The sequence below is a fragment of the Arctopsyche grandis genome, chromosome 11, assembly GCF_051622035.1.
Source record: "Arctopsyche grandis isolate Sample6627 chromosome 11, ASM5162203v2, whole genome shotgun sequence".
NCBI lineage: Eukaryota > Metazoa > Arthropoda > Insecta > Trichoptera > Hydropsychidae > Arctopsyche > Arctopsyche grandis.
The window spans coordinates 8,147,865-8,161,443 of NC_135365.1; the positions used below are offsets into that span (position 1 = coordinate 8,147,865).

General features: G+C 38.0%; 3 protein-coding genes across 3 annotated transcripts; 1 reads left to right on the forward strand and 2 right to left on the reverse strand.

The window, feature by feature from the left end:
• Positions 1-1,508: 1,508 nt before the first annotated feature.
• Pcd (pterin-4a-carbinolamine dehydratase) lies at positions 1,509-4,185 on the reverse strand. The gene is made up of 3 exons (XM_077441678.1): positions 3,987-4,185; positions 1,855-2,064; positions 1,509-1,780 (listed from the first exon to the last, which is right to left on the reverse strand). The coding sequence occupies exons 1-3, from the start codon at positions 4,137-4,139 to the stop codon at positions 1,685-1,687; spliced, it is 459 nt and encodes a 152-aa protein (XP_077297804.1). The 5' UTR covers positions 4,140-4,185; the 3' UTR covers positions 1,509-1,684.
• Positions 4,186-4,194: 9 nt separating this feature from the next.
• On the forward strand, positions 4,195-9,346 carry Fntb (Farnesyl transferase beta subunit). Its single transcript, XM_077441667.1, has 4 exons — positions 4,195-5,825; positions 6,134-6,950; positions 8,400-8,505; positions 8,665-9,346. The coding sequence occupies exons 1-4, from the start codon at positions 5,742-5,744 to the stop codon at positions 8,867-8,869; spliced, it is 1,212 nt and encodes a 403-aa protein (XP_077297793.1). The 5' UTR covers positions 4,195-5,741; the 3' UTR covers positions 8,870-9,346.
• A 1,084-nt stretch (positions 9,347-10,430) lies between these two features.
• Positions 10,431-12,469, reverse strand: Atg4b (Autophagy-related 4b). Its single transcript, XM_077441666.1, has one exon. It carries the CDS (start codon positions 12,332-12,334, stop codon positions 11,033-11,035), a length of 1,302 nt encoding a protein of 433 aa, XP_077297792.1. The 5' UTR covers positions 12,335-12,469; the 3' UTR covers positions 10,431-11,032.
• Between the last annotated feature and the right edge of the window lie 1,110 nt (positions 12,470-13,579).

Sequence of the window (13,579 nt, forward strand, 5' to 3'; positions counted from 1 at the left end):
CATTTCACTTCTACCGCCCCCTCGTATGCCATTACATGTCATTTTAATTTCATAACTATTATTTTGATATCATTATTATTTTGTTATTAGAAATTTTTCATTGATTTATTTGGTACTCTGTGTTGTTACATCACCTATATAATGTGTGTCTGTCTGTCTGAGATAAAGCTCGCTGTACTATAATAGTCGTTTCAATTCGACATACATATGTACGTCACAGCTAAAACAATGCCCACAAAACGTACGAATATAATAACAAAAGAAAAAAGTTTCTATATATACTGTTTGCTAACAATGATTCCTTAAGGCTAATAGACGGCGATAAGCATTTACCGCCATTTATTGAAAAAAAGTTTTTTTTTCTATTGGTGTTTTATATTATTTATATGTAGGTAGGTAGTTTTTACCTTTTTTTCATATAAAACAATTAAATATAAATTAAATTAAATATATTTAAAAGGTATTTGAAAAATATTCGACCGCGTGCGGACCGACACGTTTCTTTTCATTTTTTTTATTTAATATATTTATTTTATAGTTAGTTTTGAACCATTGTGGCATTACAGGAAGAACCTAATGCGCCACAATGGCCTAAATTTGATAAAGGGTCAATGAAAAACCTATATTTCATCGGGTACAACACTAGTCGTATATAAAAGGGGTAGGGAAAAGGGTTCGGTGATTACTAGTCAAATGTAAACCGGTCGCTCTAGATCGGTCACACGTGATCACCCGTCACACTAAAACTGGTATCGTTAAAGAAGCTTTTCAAGTCTGAACATTTTTAATCTCGGCGACAGTTGGTAGTCATTAATTTTATACATAGATGGCGGTAGTAAAAAAAAATTATAGGTGTTTTTATTCAAAATAATAAACGATTCAAAAGCGGCGACAGAAATATCCAGGATAAGCCGAAATCCGGAAGACCAACTACAAAAAATTGACGATGACGTTTTAAGATCATTGGTGGAATCAGATCCACGCAAAAGCATTCGGGTATTGTCGGAAGAGATCGGCTGTCCCTGGTCCACTGTAAAGGATCATTTGAAAAGGCTCGGCAAAAAACACAGACAGGGTGCTTGGGTTACACATGTTCGACGAAAAAGCTGTAAGTTTTCCAAATAAAATGAAATAGACTATAAAAATACACTAATTGTAATTTTTATGAAACTAACAATTTTACATACTAAGTGACTTTTTCTTAAATATTAACTTTCAGAACAAAATGTTGTAGAAAATCAAAGGACGTATTGTTTTTGGACATGGATATTACTATGCTTATAGTGTTGTATATAAAGACACCTTTCAGGTTCCAGGATATTAAATACTCCTATACATGTGTATGATCGTGTATTTATGAATAGGAAACCTGGAGCGTGATTCAAAAAAGGAAACCTGTTTGAATTGACTGAACTGTTTTAAAACGTAATAGCTTTCTTACATATAATATCAAAAACATCATCCTTAATATGTTTATAAGAGGTAAGTAATAAATAAAAAAAATACATAGGGACTTGCTTTGATTATTTATTGCACAATAATCATAAATTCAACTATAAAGTAAACGTTCAATTAAAAAATATAATTAATACGTATATACAATTATATTATTATCAATTGTCACAAAATATAAAAATTAAAAATAAATCACAAAAGTTGTTTCTGAGAAAACTTAACATTTTAACTAATTATAGTTAGATTCGATCACTTTTTCCATAAAGGTGGCCATTTTCAAATCTCGAGCACTCAATCCATTCACATCATGAGATGAAAGAGTCACCTGAAATTCAAATTAGAAGGAAATATAGCCCAATGTAAAAATAGTCATAAATAAATATAAAAAAATCGGCATACCTGGACTTTATTGTAAACGTTGAACCATTCCGGATGATGATTCATTTTGTCGGCGAGTAGAGCCACTCGGGTCATGAAACCGAACGCCTCATTGAAGTTCTTGAAACGGAATTCTTTCTCAATGGCGTCCCGGTTGTCTTGGACCTTCCATCCTTTGGAGATTAGCGGTTGAAGTTTCTCAGCTCGCTCCGAGGGGTTTAGCTTATCGGCCTGAAATTTTAAATAAACATTTTCGTTCAACCAACAATAAGCGATTGACCTGTATTTTGAAAGGCTATCAGTAACGGTGTATTTTGACAACATCAGAATTTTATCAACATTTTTTATTATTCTTAGCGTCAAGAGAAAATTAGTTTATGTTCGATTGATTTATGTTTGACTTTTTTTTTAATTATTTACATTATGTAAAAAAATTGGATTTTTCGTAGTTTTAAATTTTTGGTTAAATGATCTAACTCAAACTTTATATGTAATTATGGAACCTTTCTAGTTGATACTTTTAAAGTACATAGTCCTAATTTAAGATAGCAACCCATATCACTTGAAATATAATAAAAAAACCTTGTAATGAGGTTAATGTTCAGTTAAAAACATTATTATTTCGTCTTGTTAATGATATTATCAAATTTTCCTGAGTCTATCACAGACAAGTACATATTGAGAAATCATTCAATACCTTCTGTCGAAGAAATGAAGTCGAGACATATAAAAAGAGGGAAAAGGACATGTTGGATGCCTTCGAAATATGATGATATTATTCCATGACGCACGCACATCTTCATCCTCAAAGATCTGGCAGTTTCAGAGAGACTATCCACAACATGTGGAAAAATGATTCTTTTCTACTTTGGCTATAAGCTATGTAGTTGTCATCGGAAATGGTCTCCTATAAGATGGTCAGATTAAATGAAAGAACTGACGGGATCGTCCCTAAACGCTGCTCCTAACTTTGCACAAGACCGAGAGGAGTATATGCGGATAGAAATGACCATGAACAAGATAGGAAGAAGATTCGAAAAAATCTGGTTTCAAAGAATCATTGTGTTTTTAAAAACATATTTTTGGAAAAAATCATTAATTGAAATACACATATATTACTGTTCTGGTTACTAATCTAGTAACTACTAGAGGTTAACTCTAGTAGGTACTAGTCTGCTGAAATACACATATACTACATTAGATGGAACTAAAATATGGACGATTTTGACCTGGAGTCTCCAGGTTTCAATTATCAACTACATATATTCAAGATAAAAGTGCATCAATTCCGAAATATAACCAACAGCGTGGACTTGTGGTTAGCATATATGCTTTCGAACACAGTGTTTCGAGTCCCACGCATTGCTGCTGGCCAGACCTTGGTTCCTGACTCCAAGTCGATCGTTTCCTATTACGAGTTTGCCAATTTATCTGATTTTCATTGAAACGGTTGCAACAAATTACCCATTTCTCGCGATTTTCGAGCTTTCAGCATGTGGAATTTCACTGATTCGTATAAAAATGCTGTAAATTTGTCCATAAATGTCTCGCAAATTTCGATTTTTTCTAAGCATCTCGAAATTTGGCGATTTATATAAAAAGAATGTAAGTGTATCAAAAATTTATCCATAGATGTCTCTATGATGATTTGTTAAAATTATTCTAAAAATTCTATATCGATGTTTGTAATTGGCCAGGAAGCCACATTGAAATTTACCTGTAAGGCCTTCCTGGTATATAAATGTATGTAAAAATCACATTACTAATTCAAGAAATTTTGATAAGAATAAGGATAATGGTACATATTTCCTCATCGAGCAGTTTGTAAAAATGTGTTAAAAAAACATTCACATGGCTTGAGCAAGAGAAAGTGTAACGACTTTAACAATATTCTCAATGATATAATACGCTCTGATTTACCGTAACGACCTTGTACAGCGATTGTTGCCATACAAGCTAACCGCAGCACTGTTGCTCAATCTTTAGCGAAGGTATAATATAATATGGAGATGGAGATTTAATATATAATGATGGATAATATTGAAATTGAGAAGCGGTGGTGTGGCTTAAAGGAAGGAGGCACCTGTTGCTGGCCAGATTGACATTCGTATAAGTGAAAGGTGAGAGAGAATTATTGATAAGTGAGAACTGACCATGGCTTTGCGTGCAGCAGCGAACAGTCTCGAACACGTCACGTCTACTTGACGGTTGGCGAGTATCTGATGAATGGCGATCGTTTTTGTCGAGCACAGAGCAGCCCCTCGGCCCCACATGCCCGCCGAAGTTGCACGACAACACACGAACATTGCCGACGAGCGCGTTCGACATTCACTTCGCTTGACAGCGACTGCGCAAACCGAAATTTGCCGCCGTCACTGACTGCCATTGCTGCCACCCGAATTTTTCAATTTTCCCCTCTATTTTAAATTTAGCTTGGTCGTGGCACGTCCGTATTTTTTCAATCGGGGAAACACAGCAGTTGTTGGTCACTTTGGTTTTAATGGAAAAACATCCAATAACGTCACTGCAGTTACTTTAATAAGTAATCGCACATGTGCTTTTAGGGGTAATTGGACTATTTGTCACATTGCGGTGGTCAAAAAGACAATTTTTGCCATGAAAATCGCGAATACAAAATATTTGGCACTCAAGTTCTCGTTAGATAGATAGTTCTCGCTTTTAGTACGCTGGAAGGTGTGTTGCATATGGAAACTCGGTTGAGTTTGTAGGGATATATCGCATCGCGTACTTATTCATTATCGATGTCAATACACACGCATACTCCCACGTCACGCATATGTCACGCACTCCTCTGGAATGCACTTCTAATCAAGCAGAACAACCCTAGACAAGGACAACCGCACGCGACCGCGTGTACAATTGAAACAGAAACTGTCGCACTGCCAGATCAACAGAACCAACGCCAGTGAGCTTCAGCACCTCGAACATGGCTCATGGTTAGTTTAGCAAAGCCAAAGGCTTGCATAAATACATATTTATAATCGCTCAATGATTTTTATTGAGTTTGTAATACTTGTATTATTAACTATCTAGCTTGGCCGCTCTCAATATAAATCCTGGATATGCCATTTAATGCCTGATTATCTTTTTTATCGTTGGTTGTGTTCACTTCAATTTTATTGATTGTGTTCAATCCAAAATTGTGTAAAAAAAAAGTATTTTTTCTGTTTGTATCGCTATTCATTGGGAGGGAGTGATGTAACAGCGTTTCGACGTGGTCGAGTTCCAGTCACCATCCTTCGAGCTGGGACCAACTCGTTCATGTTGGGTTGCCGCTGTTTTACTTCCCCTCCGCCCATCACATTAAATAGTCGTGTCTTCAACAATTCCAACGTTTCACTCCACACGCCCCCCCCATAGATTTAATATAAATACTGGCCATTTAATATGGATACTGACATTTCATATTTAAATACTTACAAGACTATTCTTGTCAGTATTTAAATATGAAATGTCTATAACTAAATATATAAAAGTCTATACTAAAATACAACCCTATATTTCATTGGGTAAACGGATTATTGCACAAATTTCGATTGCTCGCAAGTCACTGAAATCTCGATCACGGAATATCTGGCATTCGAGTTCTCGTTAGTACAATGTTTCACGTGGGTAGCTTTGGATTAATGAATATTTGGGTGCACTGGGAGATTTTAGTGACTTGCACGAGATCGCTTATTGCGGAATAATCACCGAACCGTTAAATTGAACACGCGAGGTGGCAAGTAGTACTAGTTTGCTACTTTAATAGGTTGGTTGACCTGACTGTCAGATGCAAATGTCAATAGAAGGCAATGTAACGTCTGTAATGAGCGGCTACGTTTAAATTTTCATCAATAATTAATTGAACGTGATTAAGTAGATTGTTATCATAATTCGTTTCCACCATGTCGTCTAAATTTCGTTTCTTTGAGGATATCCTTAGCCAACAAACTCCAGATATTGACGACACTCTCACGCTCAAAGATCAGGTTACATATTTTAAAATTTTTATTACTAAAATATAGAGCAAAAGTTATTTTTGGAAAAAATCCATTTATTCGAAATTGATAATATATTTCATTCATTTATAAAACGGTTAATTGTCAAGGTTAATAAGGTTAGGATCTTATTAAAAAATAATGTGGCAATTGAAATATTTTTATTATAATCTTGTTTGATATTAAATAATAATGTTCAAATTAAGTACATATATGATTAGATTGTTAAGTATACATATAAGATATAAAGATAAGTTAATTTTATGACGTATGTACTTAACAAAGTTTAACATTTCTAGAGTGCGGTTGAAAAAGCAGTATTACAAGCATTTGAAATATTCGAAGAATGCGCTTCATTAGATCCAGAACTACCAAAAATAAAGAGAAAGGTTCATGTCGGTTATTTGAAAAGCTCTTTATGTCACATACCGAGAGCATATGAATGTCTGGACGCGAGCCGACCTTGGATGTGCTATTGGATTCTGAACGCCTTATGGCTCTTAAATGAGATGCCCGACAGCAATACTCTGTCGCACGTCGTCACCTTCTTATCCAAATGCCAACACGAAGAAGGTGGTTACGGCGGTGGTCCCGGTCAAGACTCTCACTTGGCTCCGACCTACGCGGCCATAAACGCTCTGACCATCATCGGAACTCAAGAAGCGTACGATTCGATCAATAGAAACACGCTTCAACAGTTCCTCTGGGGCGTGAGGTCTGTTGACGGGGCTTTTGCGATGCACCGAGGGGGAGAGGTCGACGTACGAGGGACTTATTGCGCTTTGAATGTTGCAAAGCTCACCAATTTGTTTACCGATGCGTTGTTCGATAAGACTGCCGAGTGGATCGTCAGTTGTCAGACCTACGAGGGAGGGTTTGGAGGGTCTCAAGGGATGGAGGCTCATGGTGGTTACGCGTTTTGCGCCATAGCTGGTCTCACCATCCTCGGACGTCCACACTTGTGTGATATTGATGCTCTGCTGCGGTGGTGTGTCAACCGTCAGATGAAGTTGGAAGGTGGATTTCAAGGAAGAACTAATAAATTGGTCGACGGATGCTATTCGTTTTGGCAGGGCGGAATATTTCCAATCATACATACGATTTTATTTCAAAGAGGTATGCTATTTACATAAATATACATTCGTATAATTTAAATATTTCACAATAAGGTGATCAATTAAATTCAGCTTATGAGTGAATGAATTTCAAAAACCATATTTGATATACATACATATGTATGTAGGACAGATTTTTGAACGTGCATGGTGTGTTTGGGCAGAGTGTTTGTGTACTACTTAGCATATAATATACGTATATGGGGCACGGTGTCCCAAACAAACTTTTCAGCAAAAATGCGCAAAAGTCCCGGTTTACAACTTTTTAGATACCTATCAACTCAGAATTTAAAATTCTGTAAGTATGATAGTTCGTGAACTATAAAGTATAAATAAAATGTCGATGTTTAGTGCACACTACTCATTGCAACGATATTCAACTATCTTACACATTTCGAAGAACTGCGTGTAGAAGGTAGACAAATAGTGTGTATCTGGCATTGATCTATCATTTTTTCTCACTCACAAAGCTAAATAAGGTCTATTCATATTATCCAGCACTGCACGGCTACAGCTCAGCATAGCAGCGCACAGAAAAGACTACTTCTATTCATACTATATAGTAGTGCACGTTTCGGCACGTTCAGACTTGTATTGGCCGAGTGCAAGGCAAAATCGGCTTACATTAAATTACAGAGCGCGTTGATATGGAACATAACCAGCAGCGTAGATCAATGGTTAGCATGTAATGCTTTCAATTGTGTGGTCACGGGTTCTATCCCTGGTGCATGCTGCAGGCCAGACCTTGGATATGTGATTTCAAGGTGGATCGTTTCCTATCAGAGTTTGTCAATTTATCTGATTCCGTTGAAATGGTTCCAACAAATTGGCATCTCTCTCGCAAAAATTCGAGTTATTCAGCATCTAGGTTTTCGCTGATTTGTTGCAATGCTGAAAATTTATTCATAGATGTTTATCATTGTTTGTATAATACTGTAACGTGGCAACATGATAGAGTATCTACTATCTAAGTGCATTCGTGGGTGAACAATAGAGGCCCCGGATTAGGCTAACGGGACTCAGGACAACATTAATGGATCGGAGAAGCTGTGTTGTGCAACTTGTCCTTTATATGGAGGTACACATGGTAGATCAAATTATTCTGGAATGTTGGCCATGTGGTTCTACGCAACAATACTTACATACTTCTGTAGAATGTTTTACCATTGTTATTTTCTTCGTGAAAAAATGTTTATGACTGCTAATTTGATGTTGATTTTGAGGGGGGGGGGAGCTCCCGGTTTGAATTACAATACATCCGACAACCCTATGAAAATTTGATAGTTCATTTTTATTTTTGAATGTAATACGAGTAATGCCATTTATGTATAAATACCTACATATTATATAGGATTACTTGATTAAATTGCTACTAACTTTTAGGACGAATTCGTATAAGTATTTGTATTGTGTTTTGCCATTTAATTTTCATATATTTAATATATTTTAGATGGAATCAGTTTGGACGGTCTGTTATTTAATCAAGGAGCCTTGCAGGAGTATATTTTAGTATGCTGCGAAAATCCCTCGGGAGGCTTTATCGACAAACCGGGAAAGTAAGTATTATATTTATCTATATTATCCACCATACTTCATGCATAACAAAATTTGTGTAATATATGATAATTATCTTGAGAGTGTTAAAAATGGCAAATGTAACATGTAGTTATCGTGACTATTCTAATTGTGTGTCGTATCTCATTTTTTTTTTATAGAAGGCGAGATCTCTATCATACAAATTACGTACTTAGCGGCTTGTCGATAGCCCAACACGGCTTGGGATCGGAGAGCGATGTCGTCGGAAATCCGGAGAATAAATTGAACCGTGTCCATCCGGTGCACTGCATAGCTCCGCATTTAGCATACAATGGTAGTCAATATTTTACGAAATACCCAGCGTCACCCAATGATAAAAATTAAATTATAGCTGATAAAGACACACTTCTGCCATCCACGAAATTTTTACGTTTGTACTTAAATTTTTTTTGTTTGATTTTGTTATCAAGTCATTATACATTATGCAAACGTTTTAGTTTTAGCAATAAAATTTTTCAGTACGTAAGATTTTTTAATTCTAATCTGAGCCTATTTTGTTAATTTAACAGATATCACTTTTGGTCAGATTAACACTTAGAATAGTTCAACAAACTGTGAACGACGATCTTGTTTACATATTTATCGTATTACGTTCTTTATAATAAATTGAACAGCGTAAGATGTGTGGTTAATAAAACCTTGACCTTAGCGATTAACAGCTGCTATCAACAATATTTAATGATTTTTCAGGCGCGGTTTACCGATATAATGCATTATGAGCAAACAAGGAAACGTTTTTATGACTACGTTTATAGTGTGATGGGAAATTAGGAATGAAGAAATAAAAAACTGAAAATAATAAAAGATCATATAAAGTCAAATAACTATCAAAGATTAATGATAAAAGTTAAATAGTCATACAGTTGGTGCCCAAACATTTCACACTTTTCTCAGATTGATCCTTACTTTTTAACACATCGATACTATTGCCTGGAATTAAGAAACTCCCTATCATACATACAATCTTTTTTTTTTGTAACTAAGATATTTTTTATACTAATCTGCATATTCATATGTACTTAAGCTTGCCATATCTAATATATAATTTCGAAAGAGACTTTGTATGTAAGTTTTGGGTGGTAGAATCGATGACGTATCGAAAAAATCCAATTTTCTATGATGGCAATATCAATATCGATTTCGATTCCATTTTCAGTTCCTGTTCCAGATTGTTTATTCAGTTCCGTATCTGGATTCCTTTTTCAGTTCCGAATCCAAGATGCGATTTCATTTCCAATTCGGATTTCTGTTCCGATTCCCAATTCTTTTTTCAGTTCTGGATCCAGATTCCTGCTTCAGTTCCAGATCCTGATTCCTATTTCAGTTCCGGATTCAGATTCCTATTTCAGTTCCGGATTTCTTTTTCAGTTCCGAATCTCGAATCCTTTTTTAGTCCTAGATCCGGATTCATTTTTTTGTTCTGGATCAGGATTCATTTTCAGACATGTTTAAGCGGTTTATATTACAAATACCGAGCGAAGCCGGATAAAACCACTAGTATGATATATTTATGAAATATTACTATATCATCCCATTGTAAGATTTATAATTTACTTATTTTAAACGGTACTTATTGGTTATACGGGCGCATTCAAGCACACTTACACTAAAATATACAAATACACGGCAGTTACATTAATGGCCTCTAGCGTTAATGCTAACCACTGAGAGGTTTCCGGGTTCAAGTCCAGGGTTGACCGATTGAAGAGAATTTATTCCAAGTATTTCTGCAGTACTGCCGATCAGACTTGGATATCTGTAGCTCGAAGTCGATCGTTTCCTATCAGAGTTTGCCAATTTATTTAATTTCCTCAAATAAATTGAATAAACATATCTATTTGAAGGGGTTATCTCAGCAATGAAGCAATACTGGCTTCCGCCAGAATGTATGTGAAATTCGTACACATGATATGATGTAAATATGTATAAGATTATTTGAGGAGTGCGTTTACGACTTTTATTGATATTGTTAGATATATCGTCTATCACTGATTTTATGTCTACTTTACTTAAACTGTTTGCGACACTTAGTGGCCATTTATGTAACCGCTGTGTATTTGCATGTGATAGTGTAAGTGTGTATACTTGATATTTGCATGCGTCCGTATAACCAATAAGTACTTTATAAACAATATATAGACGTAAATATTGATTGAAGGTAAAGTTTGCTAATCAATTATTTTCATCTGCAATATTTTTTGACGTAAAATTCATATTACATATAATTCTTTGTTGTTTTATGTGGTGTCATTTATGATGCCATTATTTTAGATTGTTCTTATAAAAGATTCTCATAAAAGTAATACCCATACAATAGGTATAAAATTCAATAAATAAAATATGAATTAGTTGTATAAGCATTTATAATATTAGGAAAAATTGGTAAATTATGTTACAAGAAGTCAATTCAAAGTAAACACTAGAAATAAATAAAAACATATATTTAATTTATACAAATAATCTTTAACGCACTAGCTTTTAAAATATTTATACAATAACAAAGTCCTCACACTCGAGATCAGTATCACTGTCGTTGATAACGTTCGAGGTCCAGCGTTCGTCCGCTTCGGCGATCGAGTATCGAGTAGCGTGTGAGCGCACGTCTGAACTCCGGCCATCGCAGAACACAAACATGGGATATTCGGAGCTGCCCGTCGAGTTGGGCGGTATTAAAAACGGCTGCACAGTGTTTATGAAACTCTGAAATTCAGTCTGACTGGCGCAATAGAAACCTATACAACACGACGGATCCATTTTGTTCAGGGGCATCTTCCTCGGCGAGCGACAGTGGAACGAAGACACCGCAAAGTCGGGCTGCCACACGTCGACCATCTCCTGACAATAGTGCGGATCTAAATGTATCAGCTTGTCGTCTTGAAAGCCTACAAAGTATAACGAATGCTTCGGTTTGCCGCCTATGATTCCTATGCAACATTCGAGACTCAACATCGAAGTCAGACAGCCCCCGTATGCCGTGTTCATTTTTTCGGTGCCGAGTCTCACCGGGACGAGAACGATGAGGGATTTCCAAGCGCCGTTGGGCTTGACACACTGCTCTCTCACGTCTTTGATGTAAATGGCACAATCCTGCGCCACGTACACGCACAGATCGTCGAATTCGTAATTCTCTTTGGAAGCTTCGTGGATAGCCGCTCGCATGAGGAAAGCGACGGAGCCCGGTCCGTACCAATCGCCGGGTTTCTTGCCCATGTGTTCTCCGAGATTGACCAGCCGGTGGATGGAGAGCGGACTGTTGCAAGACGGCTTGTCTCCGAACCATTTGATGACCATGCGATGGCAACAGTCTTCGTGGTACGATCTCGCGTCCAGAGGCACTCGGTCGCCGTCCCACCTCCAGCCGCGGCCCAGGAAGTGGAGCAAGAGAGCCTGGCCGATCAGCATCTGGCCGGAGCGCAGCATGCATCCCCAGCCGCAGTCCGTGGTGAGGGTGGAGCCGCCGATGAGAGGGAACTCGCGCCGATACGTCAGCCACAGCCGGCTGGCGAAGTCGGCGCGGAAGCCGTCCAGGCCTTCGCCCCCCTCCAGCCGCAGATTGCTCGCGGCGTTGGCCTCTGCGTTGGCCCCGGCATCTGCCGCCACTTCGGGCCGGTCGGGCGAGTCGGCCGCCACCAGCTTGCGGTGGTAGCACCGCCCCAGCAGCCACACGGGCGACTCCTTCGAGAAGCTCGTCTTCATCTTCACGGTCCAGTTGTACTTGACGTTGTTCCACATGGTGAGGAAGCGAGCCTCCACCTTCCCGCGCAAGTCCGCCTCCTCGGACACCGCCATCGCGGCTACTCCTCTTTCCGACCTAACCTAACCTGGCCGTCGCACGCGAAAAGCCGACTGCACCACTCGCTGTCAACCGACTGTCGAATGACGGCTCGCTGACCGACTTCTGTTTGACGGCTCGCGGTCCCACCTCTAAACGCTGCGATTTACGCCCATAACATACTACACTTTTCCCATGTGTCAAAATAACTTCATTTCATTGACAAATACCCACCTAAATGAAACGACGATCTACATACATTATGAAAACTATTTGACGAGTCGATTTGAAGTATAGAAAACGCTAAAGTTGCTAGTCGCTGGGATTATAAAATTAAGAATTTTAAAATTTACAGTTCAGCGGTAAAGTTCAATGGCTAACGTGCCCTGCGCTGCAAATGATTGCAACCCAAGCGGGCGCATGCTCATTTCATACTTTTGTCTCGGCTTTTGCCATTTTAAACTTGTCAGAAAGATCCAACTCAATTTTAAGAATTGCCAATCATAAATGTACATCGAAATGTCATATGTGCAAACCCCTTTAATATCTCATCTTTCGTACATGCTGAAATTCAAACAGTTAAAATGCAATCGAAATGAGCATGCAGCCGGGTAGTTTACAATCATTTGTAGCAAACCTGCTAACGTGTGGTGCTAGCAAATGAAAGGTTTCAGGTTTTATTAAAAAAAAATTATATTTTGTATGAATTGAAGTATTTTTCTGGTGCCGCTCAAATTTAGATATTTGTAACGCCCAAGTAGATACCTTTTATAGGGGATTACGGAATGAAATGACGGTTTGTTGTAAACACGCTTTTTACGGACTTTTTATGTGACGGACAGGAAGGAAGTAAAGTGGTCACCACCAGTATGATCGAGTTAATCCCAACTCGTGGGATGGTGACCCAAACTCGAACACGTCGTAGAGCTCCTACAGTTTCATATCAGAGTTTGCCAATGTAGGAATATAGCACAACTTGTGCTATTCCGAATCAAAACCGGTGATCTGATATATGGAAATATGGTGTGGCGGCTCGCTTATACGACATGGTCGAGTTTGGTTGCCTTCCTGCGAGTGGGAACCAACTCGGCTGGGTTCGGAGAGCCACTACTCACTCTGTCTTCAGCTGTCATATAATAAACACGTGCATTAACATGCCAGTCGTCTCATTCGTTCATCCCCCATACTGGTGACCCCCGACATCGAGCCACGCAGCCTCGATCAATTTCAACATGCCGCTCATCCCTGCCTCGCCGAGCCAG

Bases quoted from the DNA above. Each gene is read 5' to 3' on its own strand.
- Pcd (XM_077441678.1), bottom strand. From the start codon at position 4,139: ATGTTCGTGTGTTGTCGTGCAACTTCGGCGGGCATGTGGGGCCGAGGG. The intron at 2,065-3,986 runs GTCAGTTCTCAC...TTAAAATTTCAG, and splicing joins CTGCTGCACGCAAAGCCATG to GCCGATAAGCTAAACCCCTC. The intron at 1,781-1,854 runs GTATGCCGATTT...TTTGAATTTCAG, and splicing joins ACGTTTACAATAAAGTCCAG to GTGACTCTTTCATCTCATGA.
- Fntb (XM_077441667.1), top strand. From the start codon at position 5,742: ATGTCGTCTAAATTTCGTTTCTTTGAGGATATCCTTAGCCAACAAACT. The intron at 5,826-6,133 runs GTTACATATTTT...TAACATTTCTAG, and splicing joins CTCTCACGCTCAAAGATCAG to AGTGCGGTTGAAAAAGCAGT. The intron at 8,506-8,664 runs GTAAGTATTATA...TTTTTTTTATAG, and splicing joins TTTATCGACAAACCGGGAAA to AAGGCGAGATCTCTATCATA.
- Atg4b (XM_077441666.1), bottom strand. From the start codon at position 12,334: ATGGCGGTGTCCGAGGAGGCGGACTTGCGCGGGAAGGTGGAGGCTCGC.